Source organism: Saccopteryx leptura, chromosome 3 (assembly GCF_036850995.1).
Source record: "Saccopteryx leptura isolate mSacLep1 chromosome 3, mSacLep1_pri_phased_curated, whole genome shotgun sequence".
Lineage (NCBI taxonomy): Eukaryota > Metazoa > Chordata > Mammalia > Chiroptera > Emballonuridae > Saccopteryx > Saccopteryx leptura.
In genome coordinates, this window is record NC_089505.1 from 108,119,050 (window position 1) to 108,143,377 (window position 24,328).

General features: G+C 47.9%; 1 protein-coding gene across 3 annotated transcripts in view; it reads left to right on the forward strand.

The window, feature by feature from the left end:
• The first annotated feature begins 308 nt into the window (after positions 1-308).
• Positions 309-24,328, forward strand: part of AZIN2 (antizyme inhibitor 2) — a 32,665-nt gene continuing 8,645 nt past the window's right edge. Inside the window, exons 1-9 of one of the 3 annotated variants that reach the window (XM_066375772.1) lie at positions 309-709; positions 1,112-1,230; positions 1,902-2,072; positions 3,797-3,970; positions 13,438-13,610; positions 14,963-15,097; positions 15,840-16,005; positions 18,651-18,813; positions 19,902-20,014. In XM_066375772.1, the coding sequence (XP_066231869.1) occupies positions 1,968-2,072; positions 3,797-3,970; positions 13,438-13,610; positions 14,963-15,097; positions 15,840-16,005; positions 18,651-18,813; positions 19,902-20,014 (1,029 nt within the window). In that variant the 5' untranslated portion in view covers positions 309-709; positions 1,112-1,230; positions 1,902-1,967. Of the gene's footprint in view, positions 710-873; positions 1,020-1,111; positions 1,231-1,901; positions 2,073-3,796; positions 3,971-13,437; positions 13,611-14,962; positions 15,098-15,839; positions 16,006-18,650; positions 18,814-19,901; positions 20,015-24,328 lie in introns of those variants that run through there. The other 2 variants (XM_066375771.1, XM_066375773.1) reach the window with 2 other exon arrangements.

The window sequence follows — 24,328 nt, forward strand, 5'->3', positions numbered from 1 at the left end:
CTCACAAACTCTCTGAGAAATGTTACCAAACAAGAAGCATAAAACAACATCAGGAATCTTACCATGTGGGTAACTAGAGCCAAAGGGGTGAGAAGTCCACATAGATATATATAAGTGCTGCTAGTGCCTTGCTCCTCCAGGCTAGGAAAATCCTGGGAAGCTTAACAAGGGAGGTGAGATACTGGAGTTGGATGAATGAATAGGAGTTTTTCAGGTATAGAAGAAATGCTTTGAGTGGGGAAGTCAGAGAACGCTTACCTTCTCTGAAGGAGACACATTTCATTTGAGAGGTGAAAGGCATTTGTCCAATTTCAGAGGATGGGATGAAGGGAGGGATTGCCCTGAGCTAGGAAAATCACAAGAAAGCTCTTTGAAGACCTTTTGGTTGGTTTTGAGTTGGAGGAATCAGAGAGGATACAGGAAGAGGAAATTAAGTAAAAAGAATCTTATTAGAAATGTAAATCAAGATGACTTTTGACCTGGACTTCGAGGGAGGAGCAAGACTGAGGAGAGGAGGTAGTCACAGAAAAAGCTCCGGAGCAAATAGGAAATCCTCTGGCTTCCTGTCCATTCTCTAAGATCCAAGATCCATGATCTAAGCGTTCCACCGCGTAAATGCCAGAGATTCTGCGGTGGCGAGTCTGCAGTTCCGATTTCCAGGCGTGGGGTAGCGGTGGACCGGGGATCAGCCGGCAGTACAGCCACTCAGGTTTGCGGACCAGGCTGGAGGAGCTGAATGCTTTATGTCAGAATTGACCAATGGGATGGTGGCACCCGGTTGCCAGGGCTACGGAGGAGGCTGAGCGGGGGCGGAGCCTGAGCAACAGGGGCGGGCCCTGGGCGGGGCTTATATAAGCAGGCGGCGGGAGGAAGGCGAGGCGTGGGGTCGGTGGCTGCTAAGCGGGCGGGCGCAGGCCGCGGGGCCGGAGTCGGGGGGGAGCAAGCGAGCGGAAGCGCGGAGGACCCGATTCACTCGCTGGGGAGATCTATGGGCCGAAGCCGTGTAAATGTGTTTTAAGGCGAGTGCGGGGAATAGCTCTGGGAGCCTCGGGAAGCGGGCGCCCTCGGTTCCAGTGCTGATGTGTCCCTGGCCCCTCTTGCCTCCTTTCAGCAGGGGCTTCGGCTCCGCAACTGCCACTCCTCTTTGGGGTGTTGCACAAGTTTTGAGGTCACCGGCGACCCCCCCTAGCAGCGCCTGGCTCTGGCTCCCGCGAAGGAGGACGGGGCTTGGTAAGGGCATGTTTGTCTTTGGGGGTGGGGTGGGGGTCTGCACTCGGGAGGGCTCCCCAGGCAGAAACTCAGCCTTTGGTGCTCGCCCTGGAGCCAGTATGGCGCCCCATACACGCTTAGAATCCTAGCACTCCAGGACCAGCGGCCCTCATTTACAAACGATTAAACTGAGGCTCTGAGGGGAGGGGGCTGTACCCAAGGTCACTCAGCAGAGCTGACTCGAACTTCAGCTCCAGCTCTGGGCTGAGACTCCCTGGCGGAGCCACCCGCAGCCTCTTTCGGTGGGCGTGATCGGGACTGGGGGCTCGCTGGAAACTTGGCTATTGGAGATTCTCTGCTTTCCTGATTTCTTGGTCTTTCTTTGCTTTTTCACTAAAACTCGAATTTCACAACTGGAAAGGATCTCCAAACCAATTCTTACATTTTACAGATGGGGAAACAGGCTCAAAGAGGCAATGCCATATAGGCAGATAATGCGTTGTCTCAGTCCCGGATTCCCGTTGGTCTCTGACCTTTACCAGTGAACCTATGTTCCCCAGGCTTGCGTTAGGGACGTGGTGGGTGTGACAGGTCTTGGGCACCCTGGCTTGGGGAAGTGAGGGGGTCAGCGGAAGCCAGTCCCACCCCGCATGGACACCCAGGCCAGCAGCCCCCTCACTCTTCCCCCGCAGTGTGTTGCATACTTTCTAAGGCGGCGGCGGCAGCTCCATCCAGACCATCGGATCCTCCTCCTCGGCATGGCCGGCTACCTGAGTGAAACGGACTTTGTGATGGTGGAGGAGGGCTTCAGCACTCGAGACCTGCTGGAGGAACTCACTCTGGGGGCCTCACAGGCCACCACGGTGAGGGACTGAGAGTGGGAGTGGGTCCCCTGTTTCATGGGCAGGGCCAGCTGCCTCCTCTCAAACGGCCCCTGGGGCCCTCATCTTATTCATTCATTTATTTGCTATTCAATCTTTCCTATGTATTTGCAAGAGACATGCTCATTTTATCCCCAATTCTTGGTCCTTGCCCCCATATCTGTCCCTCCTATTTTCTGCTTTGAGGACAGCACCATTATCCCCTACCTAGCCCTAGATGTAGGTCAGAAACCTGGGAGCTCCCCCCCCCCCCATCTAGGCATCAACAAGCTCTATGAGTTCAGCCTCCTTGGGAAGAGCACCCTTCAATGTGCTCTTCCCAAACATGGCCTCATCTCTCTAAAGTCCCCCTAACCTCCTCCTGCCTGACCCTCCCCAACTTTATCACAGCCCTGCTCAAAAATCAGAATTCTTTGGCAGTTTCCAGTTGTCTACACAGGACCATGTCAGAAGCCCTCTGCTTTCATAGCCCCATTCCCAGCTTCTCCTATGCTAATCATGCTCCATCAGAGCTGACTACTTACTCTGCTCATAGGTCCCAATGATGCCATATGCTCTAAAATTATTCCTTTGTCTAGAGAGCACCCTTCTCCCAGCCTCTCTCCCTCTTACCTATTTCTGCTTATTATTCATCAGTGTCACCTTTTCCTGATTGGCCAGGCAGATTTTGTATTTTTTTTCTCCCTGGCCCCCGCTGCATTGTGTATAAATAAACTCCTATCTGGCATTTATTGAATGCACTTATAATTACATAAGGGGTTTGTTCTCTTCCAGACCTAACTCCCTTCAGGGCTAGAGCCCTGTCTGGTCATTTCTGTCCCTTAGCATAATATCTGACACCAAGTGGGCATCAGTAAAAAAAAAAAAAAGTTGCATAAAAAGAAACTGAGTCCCAGGGAAGGTTTCAGTAATGTGGCCTCACCCATAGCCTCATATGTGTTCAGCCCTTAGCAAATCTGTGCTGGCCACTTGTCCACAGGTATGGACTACAGTGGCAGTGGGGCCACTGAGGGCCAGTATGTAAAAAGTAGTGCACTGGACCTCAGCCTGGGTATGCTGAAGGTCTTGGCTGAGCTGGGGCTGGGCTTCAGCTGTGCCAACAAGGTGAGCCCCCGGCCCCGCCAGCGCACTGACCCTTGCTGCCTACTGAGCACACACATGGCGGGGCTGCTGTGGGTGGGCCTGGGGAGGCAGGCTTCACTGAGGGCCAGTATGTGAAAAGCAGTGCACTGCAGGCCATAGCTTTGGCCTTCAAGAAATTTGTCTTTTCTTGGAGAAGGCAGATGCACAAACAGTTCTGACGCTTGTGCAAAATACAGTAGGAGCATGAGAGGCAGAGTTGCCCTCTTGGTTTAGGGGAGGTGGTGTTCGAGATGAAACTTGAAGGTAGGTTAGGAATTTGCGCAGGCACAAGTGGGGAAAGGGCATTGTATGTGGAGGGCATGATGGGAACAGAGCCTTGGAGGTGGGAAAATAAATAATCCAGTACGGTAGGAGGGGTAGGGGACCAGGGCTGGATCACAGACCCTGGAACGCCAAGCTGAGGAGTTTGCCTCCTGCCCTGTACTCTTGGGGAGCACCAGAGAATCTAGAGCAGGGTAGCATTGTGGCCACAGCTGAGCTTGGGCAGATACCCAGGAGGACCAGGGATGGCATGCACAGAGGGAGCTTGGTGGGGTCTCACATTCACCCATCTTGTTGTGCAGGGTGAGGTCACTGCCTTCTTCGTGGCTGACCTGGGTGCGGTAGTGAGGAAGCACTTCTGCTTTCTGAAGTGCCTGCCTCGAGTCCGGCCCTTTTACGCTGTCAAGTGCAACAGCAGCCTGGGCGTGCTGAAGGTCCTGGCTGAGCTGGGGCTGGGCTTCAGCTGTGCCAACAAGGTGAGCCTCCGCCCCCGCCAGCGCACTGACCCTTGCTGCCGGCTGAGCACACACATGGCGGGGCTGCTGTGGGTGGGCCTGGGGAGGCAGGAGTGACCTGCAGCTGGCCCCTTCCCTCTGGAAAGGGCCACTTACATGGAAGGGCTTTAAGGGATGAGGGAGGGAGAAACAAGCATGGAATTTGCCGGCCTTGAAGTTCCAAATTAGAACCTTTTGTGGCCCTGGGATAGATGGGTCACCTTTTGACTCAAATTTCTTGGCACAGAGCTATACATGGTATTATTTTAATTAAAACAAAACAAAAACACCCTCTTGTTGGTTTTATTTATTTTTTTTTCATTTATAATCTTAATGTGTGGCTACATTTTCTTAACTGATCATTTTAGTTTTGTTATTGTTGCCAATTCTGTTGCCTTTCTAATTTTATTAATGCTGTTGCCTTAATTCTCTCCTGCTCAATTTAGATTCATTTTGCATATTTACTATTATTCTTTATTCATTGAGCTCTTATAATGTGCTAGTTACTGTGCTAGGTAGGGCTGGCAATAGAGTGTTGAGTAAGACTGCTGTCCTTGAGTTGGATGCTTAGCTTATCTATTTTCATTCTGTTCTTGAGAAAAGCCTTTAGGCTATGAAGTTTCTTCAGAGTACAGCTTTGGATATATTTATTTATTCAGCAGACATTTTACTGAGCACCTCCTGTGGTGCCAAGTACTCTTCTAGGTGGGGATTTAGCAAGTAAAACAACAACAACAAAAACTCTTTCTTCATGGAGTTTGGTTTCTAAAATAAGTTAAATAAACAGTGAAAATCGATAGTATTTTAGATGGTAAATACTATGGAGAAAATTAAAGTGGGAGAGGGAAGTAAAGGGTATTGGGAGAGAGGATACACTTTTAGACTGTTTGACCATGGAAGGTTTTGCTGAAATGTGAATACAGATTTGAAGGAAGCAAAGGATCAAGCCAGGTGGATAACTAGGGGATAAGCATTCTAGGCAGAGGAAACAGCAAGTGCAAGGGCCCTGAGGTGCCTGGCGGGCATTGGTTTGTGCTATTGTCACTACTGTTATTTTTTGTAATGGTTAGTATTAATTGTTTTGAGAGGAACCCCTTTTAAACCCTTTAAAAAATCCCTTTAAGCCTCTTAAAGGCAGCAACATGACTGGGTGTTGTGAGGAGAGTTTTAGAAGGGGCTCCCCGGGGAGAAGGGAGCCGATGGACAGGCTGGTGGTATTGCAGTGGGAGATGGGTGTGCGTGCACCAGGGTGGGACAGTCAGAGCAGGTTAACCTTTATTAGAGACTAATGTTAATGCTGCTGTTGATAGATGAGTCTCTCCCTCTTGTCACCCACAAAGCCCCTGTGCATTAGCTCTCGCTTTGTGCACCTGGTTTGGTGCATGTGTCACATAAGACCCTGCCTGTGAGGGGCACAGGAGAGAGATTGCCATTTCACAGTTGTAACTGGGGACCAACTACAACTTGCTCATAGGACTTTCCCCTGCACACGCTCGGCCTTTGCTGTGGGCGAGGAGGAAGGGACCCTTTTCCGGCCTTTTGGTATAGGGGTGAAGAGCAGGACTGAACCCTTCTGACTTTGCTTCTGGAAACCCAGATGTGGAGACCTTAGACTGTAACCTCAGGGACTGTCCTCCAAAGGGTGTTCGGGGACATTGAAGTCAGTGGCGACTTTGAAAGCATACTTACTACCATTGACTGAGTGCTTCTGTTGTGCCAGGCGCTTTGCCAAGCGTTTTCTGTACATGATCTCATTTTATTCTCGCAACAACCCTGTGAGGTAATTATTATTGCCATGATTCTGACGACAGTCCTGTGAGGAAGCATTTGAGGCATAAGGAAAGGAGGTACAGAGGTTGGGAGATTCACTGGGAAGTGGCTGCGTGTGTTCAGCAGTGAGGTCTCTGATTCTATAGCTGCTGTCTTTTCCAAAATCTGAGGGAGAGGATGGCTGCGTTGGCACAAGACTGGTGACATGCTAACGCTGAGGACTGGGAGAGGCCAAGTACTCCTGCTGGGTGGGATTGAGCAGATCTTTGGGTGCATTTACTGAGACAGGACTGTGAGACGCCCAGCTTTCCTTGGAAGTTCAAGGCTGCCCTCTTCTGGTCAGCCATCGCTGGTGGTCATGCTTAGCACATGCGTTGGCTGACATTGACTGAGGACTTGGCAGTGAGCTGGGGCTGGGTGTACAAATTTTCATCAGAGGGCTCCAGGGTCAAGGGCACAGACCACGCCTTCCCAAAGATCTTACGTCATCTCTCCTGACCCCATTTCTTGCCCTCTCTTTCTCTCTCTTTTAGCATGCTTCCATCTTAGAAAGCCTTTCCTAGATACTGCATCATCCCCCACTCTGATCCTTTACACTCTCATGGCCAAAATGAGTGAGTTGTCTACACTTGCATGTTTGCACTCATTGGTCACTTTCCCTTAGCACCCACTCCCTGCACCATTGCTTCCCGATCTCCACTCCCTACCCCGAGGAACCTCCTTTTACCAGTGTCCCCACTGATATCCAGAGAGCACTTTATTTTAAATTATTTACCTTCATTATTATTCAAATAATATATGTATTCATTCACACACACACACACAAAAGTAGCACATCAGCTTTATGTCTCCAGAGATCATTGCTTTTTTTTTTTTTTTTCTGTACTTTTCTGAAGCTGGAAACAGGGAGAGACAGTCAGACAGACTCCCGCATGTGCCCGACTGGGATCCACCCAGCACGCCCACCAGGGGTGACTCTCTGCCCACCAGGGGGTGATGCTCTGCCCCTCTAGGGCGTGGCTCTGCCCGACCAGAGCCACTCCAGTGCCTGGGGCTAGCCAAGGAGCCATCCCCAGCGCCCGGGCCATCTTTGCTCCAATGGACCCTTGGCTGCGGGAGGGGAAGAGAGAGACAGAGAGGAAGGAGGGGGTGGGGGTGGAGAAGCAAATGAGCACTTCTCCTGTGTGCCCTGGCCGGGAATCAAACCCGGGTCCCCCGCACGCCAGGCCGACACTCTACCGCTGAGCCAACCGGCCAGGGCCCAGAGATCATTGCTTTTATGAATTTGAGTTTGGTGGGTATATAGTATTTATTTATTTATTTATTTATTTTTTGTATTTTTCTGAAGTTGGAAACGGGGAGGCAGTCAGACAGACTCCCGCATGCCCCCAACTGGGATCCACCCAGCATGCCCACCAGGGGGCGATGCTCTGCCCATCTGGGGCATTGCTCTGTTGCAACCAGAGCCATTCTAGCACCTGAGGCAGAGGCCACAGAGCCATCCTCAGTGCCCGGGCAAATTTTGCTCCAATGGAGCCTTGGCTGCGGAAGGGTAAGAGAAAGACAGAGAGGAAGGAGAAGGGGAGGGGTGCAGAAGCAGATGGGCGCTTCTCCTGTGTGCCCTGGCTGGGAATCGAACCTGGGACTCCTGCACGCCAGGCCGACGCTCTACTACTGAGCAAACCGGCCAGGGCCAGTATATAGTATTTAAAGAATACAAGGCTGGTTGGCTCAGTGGATAGAGTGTTAGCCCAGTGTGTGAACATCTAGGGATTGATCCCTGGCCAGGGCACACATGAGAGTGACCATCTGCTTCTCTACCCCTCCCTCTCCCCCTTCTCTCTCTCTTTCCCTCTCATAGCCAGTGGCTCGATTGGTTTGAGTGTTGGCCCCGGGCACTGAGGATAGCTTGGTTGATTCAAGCATTGACCCCAGGTGGGTTGCCAAGTGGATCCTGGTCTGGGCACATGCAGGACTCTGTCTCACTATCTCCCCTCCTCTCTCTCACTTAAAACAAAATGAAACAAACTTACAAATATGACCTACAGAAAATATACAAAATATCTCATGATTTTGTAATAAAATTTAAAATAATAGGCACTTGGCATGTACTGTTTGGCAATAGCTTTCAACTCAGCAGGTTTTCAAGATCTGTCCGTGTTGATGCATTTAGACTTTGTTGGGGACACTCCTTGATCCTCTTATTATTTGGCCTTTCAACAATATTCAATACAGGGACTTTTATTATTTTTTTTGGCAGTAAGAACACTTAACGTGAGACCTGTGCCCTTAATGAATTTTTAAGTACAGCATGGTTAACATTAGGTACAATGTTGTACAGCTGATCTCTAGAACTTACTCATCTTGCAGAATTGATATCTGATGTCCATTTAGTAGCAACTCCCCATTTAATGACAGAGTCTTTTTTTTTTTTTTTCCAAATTTTATTTATTTATTTATTTTTACAAGGACAGAGAGAGAGATAGACAGGGACAGACAGACAGGAACGGAGAGAAATGAGAAGCATCAACCATTAGTTTTTCGTTGCGCGTTGCAACACCTTAGTTGTTCATTGATTGCTTTCTCATATGTGCCTTGACCGCGGGCCTTCAGCAGACTGAGTAACCCCTTGCTGGAGCCAGCAACCTTTGGTTCAAGCTGGTAGGCTTTTGCTCAAACCAGATGAGCCCGCGCTCAAGCTGGCGACCTCGGGGTCTCGAACCTGGGTCTTCCACATCCCAGTCCGATGCTCTATCCACTGCGCCACTGCCTGGTCAGGCAATGACAGAGTCTTTTAAAAAAATTCAACAATAGCAGATGCTCCTACTTGTAAAGACTTCAGAAGTCTATCAGATGACAGTGAAGGCTGCTCGGCCCCTGCCCCACCTTCGCTGGCTGCCTCTGACAGTTGAGACATGGCCTTCCACAAAGACATACATTGTAGGACAGGCTTTGCTTTGACAAGAATGGCATTATAGTCTCTGTGTTCTGCCTCTCTGGAGCCGCTCTCTCTGCTCGCCTCTGCAGGTCCTGGGTGCCAGCTCTCTGCCGTCTTCAACTACTCTCCCAACGGGAGCGCATCTGGGTTCCGTCTCAGCCTCCCTCTCTTGTAAACTCTCCCTCTGCTTAGGGAGTTTCATCTCCCATGGCTTTAAATGTCATCAGTATGCCACCACTTCCCATATTTTGAGCTCTTACCTAGAGCTATGTAACCAGCTACTGGCTTGATAAGGAAACTCGATGCTTGGAACCCAGAGTGTTCAAATGCACTCACGATCTTCCCTCCGAGAAAGGTCCCCTGGTCTGTTGGGCACGGAGTCCCCTCAGACATCCTCACCCAGCATCTCCATGTGTGATCCACCACTGAGCTTGCCAGCCTGGCTTCCAGAACACATGCTTTTTAGTGCAGACTCGTCTCTGCCAGGGTGATTGTGATCAGTCTCCCCACAATCCTCTCTGGCCCTTTAGGGCAGCCAGAGTGATAGGCATTCAAGACCTTGCATTTCAAATGCAAATCCGAGCATGTCATTTCCCTTTTTGCAACCCTTCACTCTGCTTCCTGTCACTCGCAGGATAAAATATGAATCCACATCAGCCCCCTTGGTTTTCCTGTTGGCTCTGCCACCTCCCTCCAACCTCATCTTCCCCACTGTGTGCACTCAGCCCAGACTACTCCACCATCCTCTGTATCAGGCTGAGCACCTTTTGGCCTTAGAACCTCTGCACAGATGCTTCCTTTCCCAGAAACCTTTCCTTCCTTCCATCTTGGCCTGGCTCAGCCTCCTGTGGGTCTCAGCTTAAATTTCTGACCATCAGAAAGGCTGTCCTTTGGCCCTACACCCACGTCTTCCCATCTGCATTCTCTTTAGTATTCTGCCCTTTTTCTTCATGGCTTTTATCCATTTGTAATTCCATCATTACTCAGTGCTCATTCCTTCCTGTCTTTCCCACCAGCCTGAAGGTAGCACAGGGTCAGAGACCCTGTCTGCTTTACTCACCACTTGTTTTCATTAGCACCTAGCACAGAGCCTGGCAACTCATTAGAGCTCCAGAAATACCTGTCAACTGAGGATCAAGGCTGAGTTCTCCATTGTACTATGGTTAAGAGCTGGCTGGTATGCTTAAGTCTGACAGTTCTGGGTTAGAATTTCAGTTGTGTTGCTTTTATACTGTGTTACTTTGGACAGGTCCCTTAACCTCACTAAGCCTCTATTTCCTATTTTATAAGATTATTATAAAGATAAATAAGAATATAAATAAAATATTTGTTGCAGTGGCTGGCCATGGTATTTTTTTTCTTTAAAAAAATTTATTTTGACCCTGGTTGGTTGGTTTATCAGTAGAGCACTACCCTGGCATGTGAATGTCCCAGGTTCAATTCCTGGTCAGGGCACACAGGAGAATTGACCATCAGCTTCTCCGCCCCTCCCCCTCTCCCTTTTCTTTATCTCTTTCTTCCCCTTCCACAGCCATGGCTCTGTTGGAGCCAGTTGGCCCCGGGCCCTGAGGATGGCTCCATGACCTCTCCTCAGGTGCTAAAATAGCTTGGTTGCTGAGCAACAGAGCAATTGCCCCAGATGGGCAGAGCATCGCCCCATAGGGGCTTGCCAGGTGAATCCTGGTTAGGGCACATGTGACATTTATATACCTTATGCAGTGATCACAAGTCTAGTAACTGTCTGTCACATAGTTATTACGATATTATTGACTGTATTATCCATGCTGTACATTATATTCCCATGACTTATGTATTCTATAATTGAAAATTTGTACCTCTTATTCCCCTTCACCATTTTTTCCCTTCCCCCCCCAACTCTCATTTCCTCTTCTAACCATCAGTTTGTTCTCTATGAGTCTTTTTTTTTTTGCTTAGTTTTTCTGTTTATTTTGTATTTTAGATTCCACATATATGTGAAATTATACGATATTTATTGTTCTCTGACAGACTTATTTTACTTAGTGCAATATCCTCTAGGTCTATTCATTGTGTCGCAAATGGCAAGATTTCATTTTTATGGCTGAGTAATATTCCATTGTATATGTATACCACATGGGTTTTTTTATCCATTTATCTATTGATGGACCACTAGGTTGCTTCCATATCTTGGCTATTGTAAATAATGCTGCAGTGAACATAAGGATGAATATATCTTTTTGAATTAGTGTTTTTTTTATTTCTTCAGATAAATATCCAGAAGTGGGATTGCTGGGTCATATGGTAGTTCTAGTTATAATTTTTTGAGAAATTCCCACACTGTTTCCCACAGTGGCTGCACCAATTTACATTCCCACCAACACTGCATGAGGGTCTTTTTTTCTCCACATCCTCCCCAATGTTTGTTATTTCTTGTCTTTTTGACGACAGCCATTCTGACCAGAGTGAGGTGATATCTCATTGTGGTTTTGATTTGCATTTCTTGATGATTACTGCAGTGGCTATTATTTAAATATTTTCAGTCAAAGCTAAACCTCATGTCCCCAGAGTGCTAACACTGCTTCTTCCTCTCCTCTCCTGTGGTGAAGCAGGGAGCAACACAGCTCATGTGCACCCAGACTTGGGGTCTTTGGAAACAAGCTGTAACAGTGGCAATTCCAGCTCTGGAATTGTACTTTGTGTCCTACTGTGCTCCTTACTGGCTGTGTCCCTGCAGGCTGGTGGGCCTCTCTGTTTTCTGTAAAATGTAGCCAATAGGATAGAAATAGGCGTTGCTTGAGCTAATGCACATAAATACCTTGTGCTGGAAAGTTGCTAAATTAAAATCAGAGTCTCATTACAAACTCAGGAAGGCTAAAAATAGCTCTGTATTTCTCAACTGACTTCCTTCCTTTAATCATAGAGAGTCAGGCCTGGATTTGAAAGCTGGTTCTGCCCTGGCTGGTTGGCTCAGCGGTAGAGCGTCAGCCTAGCGTGCGGAGGACCCGGGTTCGTTTCCCAGCCAGGGCACACAGGAGAAGCGCCCATTTGCTTCTCCACCCCTCCGAGGCGCTTTCCTCTCTGTCTCTCTCTTCCCCTCCCGCAGCCAAGGCTCCATTGGAGCAAACATGGCCCTGGCGCTGGGGATGGCTCTGTGGCCTCTGCCCCAGGCGCTAGAGTGGCTCTGGTCGCAACATGGCGACACCCAGGATGGGCAGAGCATCGCCCCCTGGTGGGCAGAGCATCGCCCCTGGTGGGCGTGCCGGGTGGATCCCGGTCTGGCGCATGCGGGAGTCTGTCTGACTGTCTCTCCCTGTTTCCAGCTTCAGAAAAATGAAAAAAAAAAAAAAAAAAAGAAAGCTGGTTCTGCCACCTACTTGCTATATGGCTTCGCTGAGCATCAGTGTCCTTCTCTGTAGAATGGAGCTAAGCTAATATCTACCTGTCTGTTGGGATTATCGTAAGGAGTAAATAAAGCGGTTAATCTACAGTAAGGGTGGCAGGCTATGAACGGTGGGCCAGATCCAGCCCACCTGGATTTTTTGAAGTTTTTTATTTATTTATTTATTTTTTTGTATTTTCTGAAGCTGGAAACGGGGAGAGACAGTCAGACAGACTCCCGCATGCGCCCGACTGGGATCCACCGGGCACGCCCACCAGGGAGCGACGCTCTGCCCCTCCGGGGCGTCGCTCTGTCGCGACCAGAGTCACTCCAGCGCCCGGGGCAGAGGCCAAGGAGCCATCCCCAGCGCCTGGGCCATCCCCGCTCCAATGGAGCCCCGGCTGCTGGAGGGGAAGAGAGAGACAGAGAGGAAGGAGGGGGGGGTGGAGAAGCAAATGGGCGCCTCTCCCATGTGCCCTGGCCGGGAATCGAACCCGGGTCCCCCGCACGCCAGGCCGACGCTCCACCGCTGACCCAACCGGCCAGGGCCGATTTTTTGAAGTTTTATTGGATCCCAGCCTAGCTCATTCGTATACATTGTCTGTGGCTACTTTGGTGCTACAGTGGCAGTAGAGTACTTGTCACCAAAACTGTCTGGCCTGCAAAACCTAAACCAATTACCCTCTGGCTCTCTATAGAAAAAGTTTGCCAACACCTGATATAATGAGCATCTCATTGTGTACCTGCTTGTGGTTAGGTGCGCAATGACCATGGTTGCTGTCATTGTCATCATCACTGTATCATCAATGCAGCCATCAGGTGGAGCAGTGTTCTGGAAAGGTGAGGAAGAGGAGGCCCCGTGGGGAGAGGGGCTTGCCGGAGTCGCCCAGCCCAGTGCCATGCACACAGCAGGCCTGTGTCAGAAAGACTCCTGGTGTTGTGAACTTTCTAATACATCGACTGCATTTAAATTTGCTGGGAAAACGTGTCAGAGGTCTGTTGTCAGGGCCACTATGAGTCCATATAATGCCTTAGTGTGAATTAGAAAATGTATGCCTTCCTTAAGACACTCAATTGTTATAATAAATATACTGATTTTGTAAGAAAGCTTCTCTGCTAGGAAGCTTTAGCAAATATGCAAATCTACCATGTATCCTCTGTGAATGGGGCCCCCCGTAGGACTGTGCAGGGCAGCCCTGCCTGTCAGAACAGTGAACCAGCATGAGTCCTGATTTTTGTATGTCTGTTGTTTAACCACAAGGCCCGCTTCCTATGGACCTCTGCATGCGTAGCTGTGGCTTTGCCCTTCATCTGTGTCTCTTGGGCTTCTGTGGGCCCAGCAGGCCCTGGTGCCTCCTCACCACTCCCTTTGGGACTCCACAGGCAGAGATGGAGTTGGTTCAGCGTATTGGCATCCCTGCCAGTAAGATCATCTACGCCAACCCCTGTAAGCAAATTGCACAGATCAAGTATGCTGCCGAGCATGGGGTCCAGCTGCTGAGCTTTGACAACGAGATGGAGCTGGCAAAGGTGGTGAAGAGCCACTCCAGTGCCAAGTAAGCGGAGAGCCATTTGTGTGGGGGTGGGGAGGGGAGGGAGGAGTGGCGTTGGAGCCGAGGACTGCCCTGGCCCAGCCACAGTCACGGGAGGTTGGGGCAGGCACTCCTGGACTGGACCCAGGATCCCAGGGCCTATCTCTGACAAAGGCAGAAATAACTAGGTTTTTTTTTGTTTTTGTTTTTGTTTTGTATTTTTCTGAAGCTGGAAACGGGGAGAGTCAGTCAGACTCCCGCATGCGCCCAACCGGGATCCACCCAGCACGCCCACCAGGGGCGACGCTCTGCCCACCAGGGGGTGATGCTCTGCCCCTCCGGGGCGTCGCTCTGCCACGACCAGAGCCACTCTAGCGCCTGGGGCAGAGGCCAAGGAGCCATCCCCAGCGCCCGGGCCATCTTTGCTCCAATGGAGCCTTGGCTGCGGGAGGGGAAGAGAGAGACAGAGAGGAAGGGGGGGGGTGGAGAAGCAAATGGGCGCTTCTCCTATGTGCCCTGGCCGGGAATCGAACCCGGGTCCCCTGCACGCCAGGCCAACGCTCTATCGCTGAGCCAACCGGCCAGGGCCAGAAATAACTAATTAGAGCCTATTGTGTTATGGAGGTCAAAGTCACGGCTGAGAGCTAGAGGGGGGTGGGTGGTCGGGAAAACTTCATGGAGGAGGCAGCATTTGAGGTGGGCCTTGAGTGATGAATTGAATTTGGGGAGGACACCAACAATGTATCAGAGTGAACTGATACATGAAATGCATGGAGGTCAGAAATATCATGGGGTGTTTGCGGGATAGGCAGAAATTTGGTGTCACTGGAACAGACCTCATTCCAGGCGTGAGGGAGATAGTGAGTGAAGCTGGTCGCAGGGCAGGGACCTGATGCAAATGGGCTTGTGAGAGGTCAGGGCGGGAGGTTTTGCTCAGGCTGAAGCTCTATCCTGGTCACCTGACACCCTGGGGATTCCAGGGAGGGGCTTCTGGGTGGAGGGGAGGCCAGACAGCGAGCCACACTCATTCACCGAAAGCAGCTTGCATTTTTGTCTGTTGTACATGATATTGGGGTCCTCAATAAGACGGTGTTTGAAAAATTGAATGGTTTCCCTTATACAAGAAAAAGAAGTGGAGCTGTGGGGAGATCTGGCGAGTTCGCCACCGGGGCGGGGCGGGGCAGGGCCCGCGGTCGTTAGGGAATGGATTGGGACAGGACTCGGAGGCTGTGCAGGAGGAGGAAGGGGTCGGGAAGCCTGTGGGGTTGGGTGGCTCTGAGCCGCAAGGGTGCCCAGCCCTGCACTCAGAGAAGAGGCCGGAGCGGGGCGGGGAGGCGGCCTGCCGGCAGAGGCAGAGGCCCTGCGTGTCCCCGCAGGATGGTCCTGTGCATCGCCGCTGACCACTCCCACTCCCTGAGCCACCTCAGCCTCAGGTTTGGAGCATTGCTGAAGTCTTGCAGACAACTGCTTCAGAACGCCAAGAAGAGCCACGTAGAGGTGGTAGGTGTGAGGTGAGTGTCTGGAAGCCCCACCATCTCTACCTACACCCAGCCCAAGGCCTCCTTCCTGTGAATGAACCGATTGGGTAGGAGAACTCCCCCAGATCCGAGGAGGGCCTGTCCCTGGACCTGGAATTCTACCATTTGAGATTTTCAGCTCTTCAGAACGAAGGTCTGGTGTCCTGCTGCCCCAACCCCATAATCTCCAGGTCTTGTCCCAGGAGGTCCCAGGAGGGACCTGCCTAGCTTTGCAGGAGATTTACCAGCCTGGAGGCCCCACCTGTGCTCTGCCTGTCTCCTTGCAGGGAGTGGAAAGAGTAGCAATGACCTAACAACATAGTTTTCACTTATTCTTACTTAGAACATTCCAGGTCCTGTGCTAACCATTTCATGTGTGTTATCCCACAGCCCTCTGGGGTCTTATCCCCATTTACAGATGGGCAAACTGAAGCCTAGTCAGTCCACACTGCTGACTGAGGGTACATCCTGTTCTGGCTGACTCTGGGGTCCTGGCCCTCATCCCTGAAGGCCCAGCCCTAGGGGCAGAACAGAGGGATAGCAGGGGCACCAAGGGCCCAGTCTCCTGCCCACTCCTCACCTGCCACACTGGCCTTCAGTCGTCCACTAAAGCTCTCAGACCCTCCGTCATTACATTTGTCAAATGGGTACCATGTCCACGTGCTTTTCTGGCTGGGGCTGAGATGGTGGCAGCTGGGGTCCTGCATGTAAGCCAAAGCTTTTCCTTCTTTCACAGTTTTCACATTGGCAGTGGCTGTGCTGACCCTCAGGCCTATGCTCGGTCCATCTCAGATGCCCGGCTTGTGTTTGAAATGGGTGCTGAGCTGGGCCACCGGATGCACATCCTGGACCTTGGTGGTGGCTTCCCTGGAGTGGAGGGGGCCAAAGTGCGATTTGAAGAGGTAACCCTGGACCAGAAGTGTCACACTGGGCTCTGTGGGGGTTGAGGCTAGGGTGGGTATGAGGCAGGAGGGTTATAATGACAAGAGGGAGTCCATTATAAGCAGGTCCTGTGTGCTAAGTGCTGTGGTAGGTGCTTTACTGGTACCTGATTATTAACCTTGTATTACTGCTGAGCTAATGAGGCTCAAAGAAATTACATCACTTCCTGAGTCCATGGTAGAGCTAGTTGCATACCCAGCTCTGCCTGACTCCTGCCCATGCACACATTTGAGGCTCAACCAAGCATTATTTGCATAAATCATGAAGCTCTCTAAAGGTCTGGGCTGATGAGAAATCAAACGGGAAACAGGAAAGCTTTACTGCCTGAAGCTTTAATAAATACGCAAATCTACCATGTATATGGTAAACTGTCCATATACAGTTTGTGGAAAGCAAAACTGTCCACTTTCCCATCTATGAGATGGAATCAAGAAAAATATGTCATCTCAGTCACTACTCCAACCACTAGGTGGCGCTTCTCCTTAGCAGCAAGAGCTTCATTCCGGAATATCCACATCGAAAACCTGACCCTAAGAAAATAATACGCAATAGACACAAAGAATTAGCCTAACAAATGAACATTGCAGCGCTGTACACCATAGAATTCTTTCTATATTACATTTTTTTATTCTTTTTTTTTTTTTTTGAGAGGAGGGGGAGAGAGAGAGAGAGAGAGAGAGAGAGAGAGAGAGAAGGGGGAGGAGCAGGAAGCATCAATTCCCATATGTGCCTTGACCAGGCAAGCCAGGGTTTTGAACCGGCAACCTCAGTGTTTCCAGGTTGACGCTTTATGCCCTGCGCCACCACAGGTCAGGCCCACCATAGAATTCTTTGTACCTCCCTGGTCCATCTAACACCTGGGAATTGGTTAAATTATGAAACATTCTTATGGTGAGAACATTTACTCATATGGACAGGTCATTCACAGTCTATTGAGTAAAACAAGGTTATAAAAACCATATGTGTATAGTCCTATCTTGTTTAGCATAAACAATAATGTTTGTATAAAAAAAAGAATGAAAAGACTTTCTCCAAAAAGTTAACAATGATTAGTTAATCTGGATAATAGAATTAGGAGTGATATTTTTTTGAAATGAACTTTAAATGTTATTTTTCAATTACTGTTTACATTCAATATTATTTTGTATTAGTTTCAGGGGTACAGCACAGTGGTTAGACAATCGTATACTTTACAAAGTGTTCCCCCGATATTTCCAGTACCCCCCTGGCACCATACGAACTTATTACAATAATATTGACTATATTCCCTATGCTGGACTTTACATCCTTGTAATTATTTTGTAACTCCTTAATCCCTTCACCTTTTTTACCTATTCCCCCACCCCACCCCCAAATCTGGCAACCATCAGTCGGCTCTTTGTGTCTATGAATCCGTTTAAATTTTGTTTATTTTTCTTCAGATTCCACATATAAGTGAAATCATATGGCATTTGTTATCCTCTGACTGACTTACTTCACTTAGCTTAATACCCTCTAAATCCATTCATGCTGAAATTAGGGCTGATTTTGATCTCAGTTTTTGCTTGTTTGTATTTTCTAGAAAATATGTGTCATTTAACACAGTGGTCCCCAACCCCTGGGCCACCGACCGGTACCAATCCGTGAGCCATTTGGTACTGGTCCGCAGAGAAAGAATAAATAACTTACATTATTTCCATTTTATTTATATTTAAGTCTGAACGATGTTTTATTTTTTAAAAATGACCAGATTCCCTCTGTTACATCTGTCTAAGACTCACTCTTGATGCTTGTCTCGGTCACATGATACATTTATCCATCCCACCCTAAAGGCCGGTCCGTGAAAATATTTTCTGACATTAAACTGGTCCATGGCCCAAAAAAGTTTGGGGACCACTGATTTAACAGATTGGTTATTTATGGGGGAAAAAAAAATCCACATCAGGGCTTCTAGAATCTGAGTACAAGTGTCACTTTAAGAGTGCCTCTTCTCACCATGGGGACATTGAGAAGGATGACTTACATAAGCATGGGGAGCTGGACCCAGCCCTGCCTTCCACCTACTTTCTCAGTCAGCCATCCGCGGTTATCAGCTGGGGCCTTAGCAGCTGCCAGGTTCTTTCGTAAATCAAAGAAGCTTTCAAGAAATAGACTTGAGGCCCTGACCAGTTGGCTCAGTGGTAGAGCGTCAGCCTGGCATGCAGAAGTCTGGGGTTTGATTCCCAGCCAGGGCACACAGGAGAAGCGCCCATCTGCTTCTCCACTCTTCCCCCTCTCCTTCCTCTCTGTCTCTCTCTTCCCCTCCCGCAACCAAGGCTCCATTGGAGCAAAGTTGGCCCCGGGCACTGAGGACGGCTCCATGGCCTCTGCTTCAGGCGCTAGAGTGGCTCTGGTTGCAATAGAGCGACGCCCCGGATGGGCAGAGCATCGCCCCCTGGTGGGCATGTGGGGTGGATCCCGGTCAGGCGCATGCGGGAGTCTGTCTGACTGCCTCCCCGTTTCCAGCTTCAGAAAAATACAAAAAAAAAAAAAAAAAAGAAATAGACTTGAAGTGGTAGCAGGTCTTCCGTCTAAACCCCACATTTCAAACAAGTAATTGTTCACCCCGGCATCCACCTACCACCAGATTGCTTCGGTAATCAACTCAGCCTTGGACCTGTACTTCCCAGAGGGCTGTGGCGTGGACATCCTTGCCAAGCTGGGGCGTTATTACGTGACCTCGGCCTTTACCTTGGCAGTCAGCATCATCTCCAAGAAGGAGGTTCTTCTGGACCAGCCTGGCAGGGAGGGTAGGTGCCAGGTGGGCAGCAGAGCTCTGTTCTTTCCTGAAGGTAGGGACTGGTTGGCTGAGCAGGGTCTAGTTTTAGGGAGTGGGGGGATCTTAAGATTGGGTCTTTACTTTAGGGAAACTTACAAGTCCTCTCACTCCGAAGACATATATTTAGCATCTTTTTTCCTGTGCATCTTCATATTTTATGAAGATTAAGATCAAAACACTCAGGTAGTAGAGATAATTTATTAGTTGTATAGAAGAGGACATTGAGAACCGAAGAAAATACAAGTAAATTGCTTAACAGATAGTAAGAGGTAAAGCCTGCATTTGATCCCATGTTTTTGTCTCCTGTCCCTAAGTACAGGCTCTTATCCACCCTACTGTGTCTCATAACATAATGAAAATAATGACAACTTATGTTCATCTAAGCCCTTCACAGATGACAGACATAGGCAGGAGAGGTTGAGTCATCAGCTCCAGGTCAGGTAGCTGATAAGGGGCAGTGCTGGGATTCAAGTTCAGGCTGGGCTGACTCAAGGCATCTCTGCCCATTCTGCCAACGTCAGCACTCTTCCCTGCCTTTCCAGACAGATCAGTCCTCTTGGCAGCCCCACAAGAGAATCCATATGGAGGGGTGATGGAATGTCTTCTGTGTGTGTGTGTGTGTGTGTGTGTGTGTGTGTGTGTGTGTGTGGCATTCCTCCGGCCTCTTTTATAGATCTGGGGTATTATCTTATATAGTCCCACCAGGAGACCTGGCTTCTCATTCCAGCCCCTGCACTGCCTCAGTCATGTGCCTCTAAGCAAATGGCTCAACCTCTTAGGGTTTTGAACTTGGGTGGGCTGTTCCTCTGCCCTTACTGGGGCATTGAGGGGCTCAGTCATAGGCTAAGCCTATGTCTTGGGCAGGGTTGCTTAGCTACAAGGGTGGGTGCTTCCAACAAGGCAGGAGGAGGCAGGAGCCAGCCCATAGTTGAGGCAGGGGTAGTAGCCCTTTCACTCCAGTGACCCATCATCCTTGTGGAACCCCCATTCTGCCAGCTCCCCCTTCCCACCCCCTCATCTTGCTGCTTGCCCTGCCCCTGACCTCTGCCCTCTCTGCAGAGCAGACCGGTTCCACCCCCACAGCCATGGTGTACCACCTCCATGAGGGCATCTATGGAATCTTCAACTCAGTCCTGTTTGACAACACCTGTCCTACCCCCGTCCTGCAGAAGGTGAGCCACTCAGACCTGTTTCCAATTGTGTGGGTGTGTTTAAATAACAGTTCTTTGTGAGTTGTTATCTAATGTTTAAAAAGTAGAGCATATTCATTATAGAAAATAGACAACAAAGATAAAGAAGGTTATCACCCATAATCCCACTGCATAGAGATTCTTTTAACATTTTCTTTTTGATCTTCAAAAAAAATGTTGTATTTTTTCCCCATAAAGTTGGGATCATATTGTTTTGTAACCTGTTTTTTTTTTTTCCACTTACTACGCAGTGTAGCTCTTCCATGCCATCACCTGATCTCTGACAGCATGCTTTTTGATGACTGCAGAGTGTTTTAACTGAGCTAACTCTAGTGGTTGGCCATTGGTTTTCTGTTTTTGAGTGCTGTGAGTGTATCTTGACATCCATCTCTGGTCACTGCTCTGGGGTAAATTCTTAGAAATAAAAAGAAACAGCTCCTCTTTAATACTTTTTCCATGTTAACAAGGAAACAGGAATTGGCAAAACATTCCTCCTGGACTGCAGATCCAGCCCACAGCTTCCCACAGTCTCAGTGGGCGTCTTTAAGGGAAATAAAGTCAGACACGCCCTTGTATTTTTCACATCTCCAGGCCTTTGTGCATCTGGCTTCTGGAAGAAAACTGAGATGCCTAACCAGCACCTAGATGATCATGACCTTGCAATATGTGTGTGTTTTTTCCTTTCCTCTCCATTCTGTCTTGTTTTTTTGAGGCCCATTCAAATGTCAGCTCCTCTCTGTAGTCTTTCTGTCCCTTATCTGCGGCAGGTATAGGGAGCCTCCCTTCTCTCCTCCAGGTACTGGTGACTTGATGGTCTCTCATTGCACAGTTGTGTTGTTAAATGTGGCTATGTTGATCTGAGTAAGTTGCCCTGATGAGCTCAGGGGGGAATTGAGCCTGGGACATTCACATGCTGGGCCAATGCTCTACCACTGAGCCAACTGGCCAGGGCCCACATATATATAGATAATTAATAAGGGATTAGTAGACAGAATATATGAAGGCTTCTTAAATAAGAAATAAAGACAAATAAGAATCTTAAGGAAGAAACAGTGTGACATAGAAAGCAACAGAACTATGGGCAGAAGACTTAACAGGTAGTTCTCAGAAAAAACTAAATACAAAATGAAAAGGTGCTCAACCTCTTTGGTAATCAAGGACATGCAAATTGAAATGAAAATAAGATAATATTTTATACTGACTATATTAGAAACAAGTTTAAAGCATGGCAATAACAGCTGTTGGTGACAATACGCAGTAGCTGGCTAGGTGGGAGTTGGCTGGCATTATTCAGATAAACATGTATATACCCTAACTTCCAGCAAGTTCTTAAGTATACATTGTAAAGAAACTCTTGGCATATGTGTTTGAAGAAATTTACAAGAATGTTCACAGGAGTGATTTTTATAATATAAAACATTGGAAACAACTTTATTTTTGTTGGCAGGAAAAAAACACAAATAAATTATAGTGTATTCCATATAATGAATTTTCTGTGCAGCTTATTGCAAATTAGGCTATATGCATCAGTTGAAATCTTGGGCAGGTAAATTTCAACAACAACAAAAAAGCAAGTTGTAGGGATTAAATACTCTAGAATTTCATTTACATACATTTCAAAAGTGTGCAAACCGAATGCTATATTGTTTAAGGTTAGGTATGCTCTTGGGAAACAAAGTAAGACCAGAGAATGATGAAAACAAAATTCGGGATAATGGCTACCTCAGGAGGGGCTGGGGAAGGGGCATGTCATTTGAGTGGGCCACACAGGGGTTTCAAAGATACTGGGAATTTTCTATTTCTTTATCTTGGTGGTGAGTACATCAATATTTAATTATTATTCCTTATATCTTACACATGATATAGATATTCTTTTGTATGAATTAAGTGTTTAACAAAAATTTGAATCTGTCATTTCCTGTTCATATTCTTTGATAGGTTTCCATTTGTTCTTTTATCGCACTGTTTCTAACATTAAAAAAAATATCTAGCCCTGGCTGGTTGGCTCAGCGGTAGAGCGTCGGTCTAGCGCGCGGAGGACCCGGGTTCGATTCCCGGCCAGGGCACACAGGAGAAGTGCCCATTTGCTTCTCCACCCCTCCGCCGCGCTTTCCTCTCTGTCTCTCTCTTCCCCTCCCGCAGCCAAGGCTCCATTGGAGCAAAGATGGCCCGGGCGCTGGGGATGGCTCTGTGGCCTCTGCCTCAGGCGCTAGAGTGGCTCTGGTCGCAACATGGCGACGCCCAGGATGGGCAGAGCATCGCCCCCTGGTGGGCAGAGCGTCGCCCCTGGTGGGCGTGCTGGGTGGATCCCGGTCGGGCGCATGCGGGAGTCTATCTGACTGTCTCTCCCTGTTTCCAGCTTCAGAAAAATGAAAAAAAAAAAAAAATATCTTGGGGATTTTAATTAGGAGTAGTTTATTTAATCTATTCATTAAGTTGGGGAGAATTGTCCTTTTTATTTTATTAAGTTTTTCCAGCTGGGAGAGGGTAGAGGTCTTATATTTTATTTTTCCCATTAAAGTTTTATTACTTCCTTTGATTCAGTATGATAGTGGCTCAAGTACATCCAGGAGTTTAATAACTTAATGCTTTCATTACTGTTGTGATGGAAATGTTCCCTGTGGTTTTGAACTGAGGCACTGGCTTGCATGCTTACACTCACTGATTTCCTCTAATAACCACACCTCTCCCCTTTGGCCTCTCCAGATGGGCAAACAAGTTTTCTGCAATGTGATATTCTATTTCTTCTTCTTTTTTTTTTTTTTTTTTTTTTTTTTTGAAAGAGAGAGGAAGGGAGAGAGAGAAGCATCAACTTGTTCCACTTGATTGTGCCATTGACTGCTTCTCATATGTGCCCCGACTGGGGTTCAAACCAGGGACATTAGGGGTTGAGCCAGCGCCCTTGTGATTGAGTTGGTGACCCTGGGATCAAACTGGTGACCTCGGCACTCTGGGGCAATGCTTTATCCACTGTGCCACCAGTCAGGGCTAATTCTTCATTTCTGTATAGTATACTGTTTTGTTTTTATTTCCCCCTTAATAGCTATTACCAGAATTTCTTATGATATATAAAATAGGAATGATGACAGAAAGCCTCAGACTTGGAGTTCAAAGACATGGGTTCAAGTCCTGGCTCTGCCACATATTGGCTGAATAACATTAGGCATGTTACTTAACTTCTCTGAGCCTTGTTTCTCTTGGTTCTTCATCTGGAAGATTAGGAGGTTGAACTTTTAATTACTAATGTTGCTTCTGGTTCTGAAATGAGGCCATTTTAATGTGTCTCCATTAAGTTAGAGTTGTACCCTTATTTTAAATACTCTTCATTGTGAGGTGTTGTTTTGTTTTATCTGTAGCTTTAATCAAGAATAGATGCTACAGGCTAATGAATGCCATTTTGAGAGGTATTGAGGAAATTAAATTTGAATTCTAGATGTTTACTTTCCATGCTATGATGAAGCCAGTGATTGACTTGTTCATATTGTCCCTGCCTTCCAGTTCAGAGATTAAGTTATCTGATCATTGGAGATTGTTCTTTGAATTTGAGTATGGATTTGGTTAGCCAAGGTTTCATTTTGAATTTTTGCCTGGATGTTTACAAGTGAGATTTTGACCATAGGTTTTTGTTTTTGAGATGGAAATGTTTACTAGATATCCAAATAAAAATACAAAATAAGCAATCTGAACTCTAGAGTTCAGGAGAGGTTAAGTCGAAGATACAAATTCCTGTCCTCAATATAGGCGGTATTTTGAGGCAGATGGTCTCGGTGAAGAAGTTAGTGTGGACAAGCCCATGAACAACTCCCTTGGAAAAGAGGAGAAAGGACCAGCGAGAGACTGGTTTACATTGCTGCAAAAGCTAGGAAGGCGATTCAGGAAGGAAAACAGTCAACCCTGTCAAACAGTCCTGAAGGTCAAATAGGAAGAGGATTGAACCTCTCACCCTAGTCATCATTGCTTACCTTGCCAGGCGGTTTCAATGGAATGGCAAGCGCCGATCGGAGTGCTTTAATTGTAAAAAACGGAAAAGCCTCTATAGAGAACTCTATTGAGGGAATGTTATATAAAGGAACAGCAGCTGGAGACAGAAGTGCCCTGAGATCATAAAAATAATCTGAGTCATCTCACCAGTCCTGAGTCATATAAAATAGGAGAATTTTCAAAGTCCATCTAATTCTCTTGTACTGTTTCAGAACAAGCAATGAAATCCCCTTTAAACTAAGTATCTAACTACTAGAATTTATTTTGCAGCCAAAGAATTTCAGCTAATAGAGGGTCATAGGGCATTTCACTTGT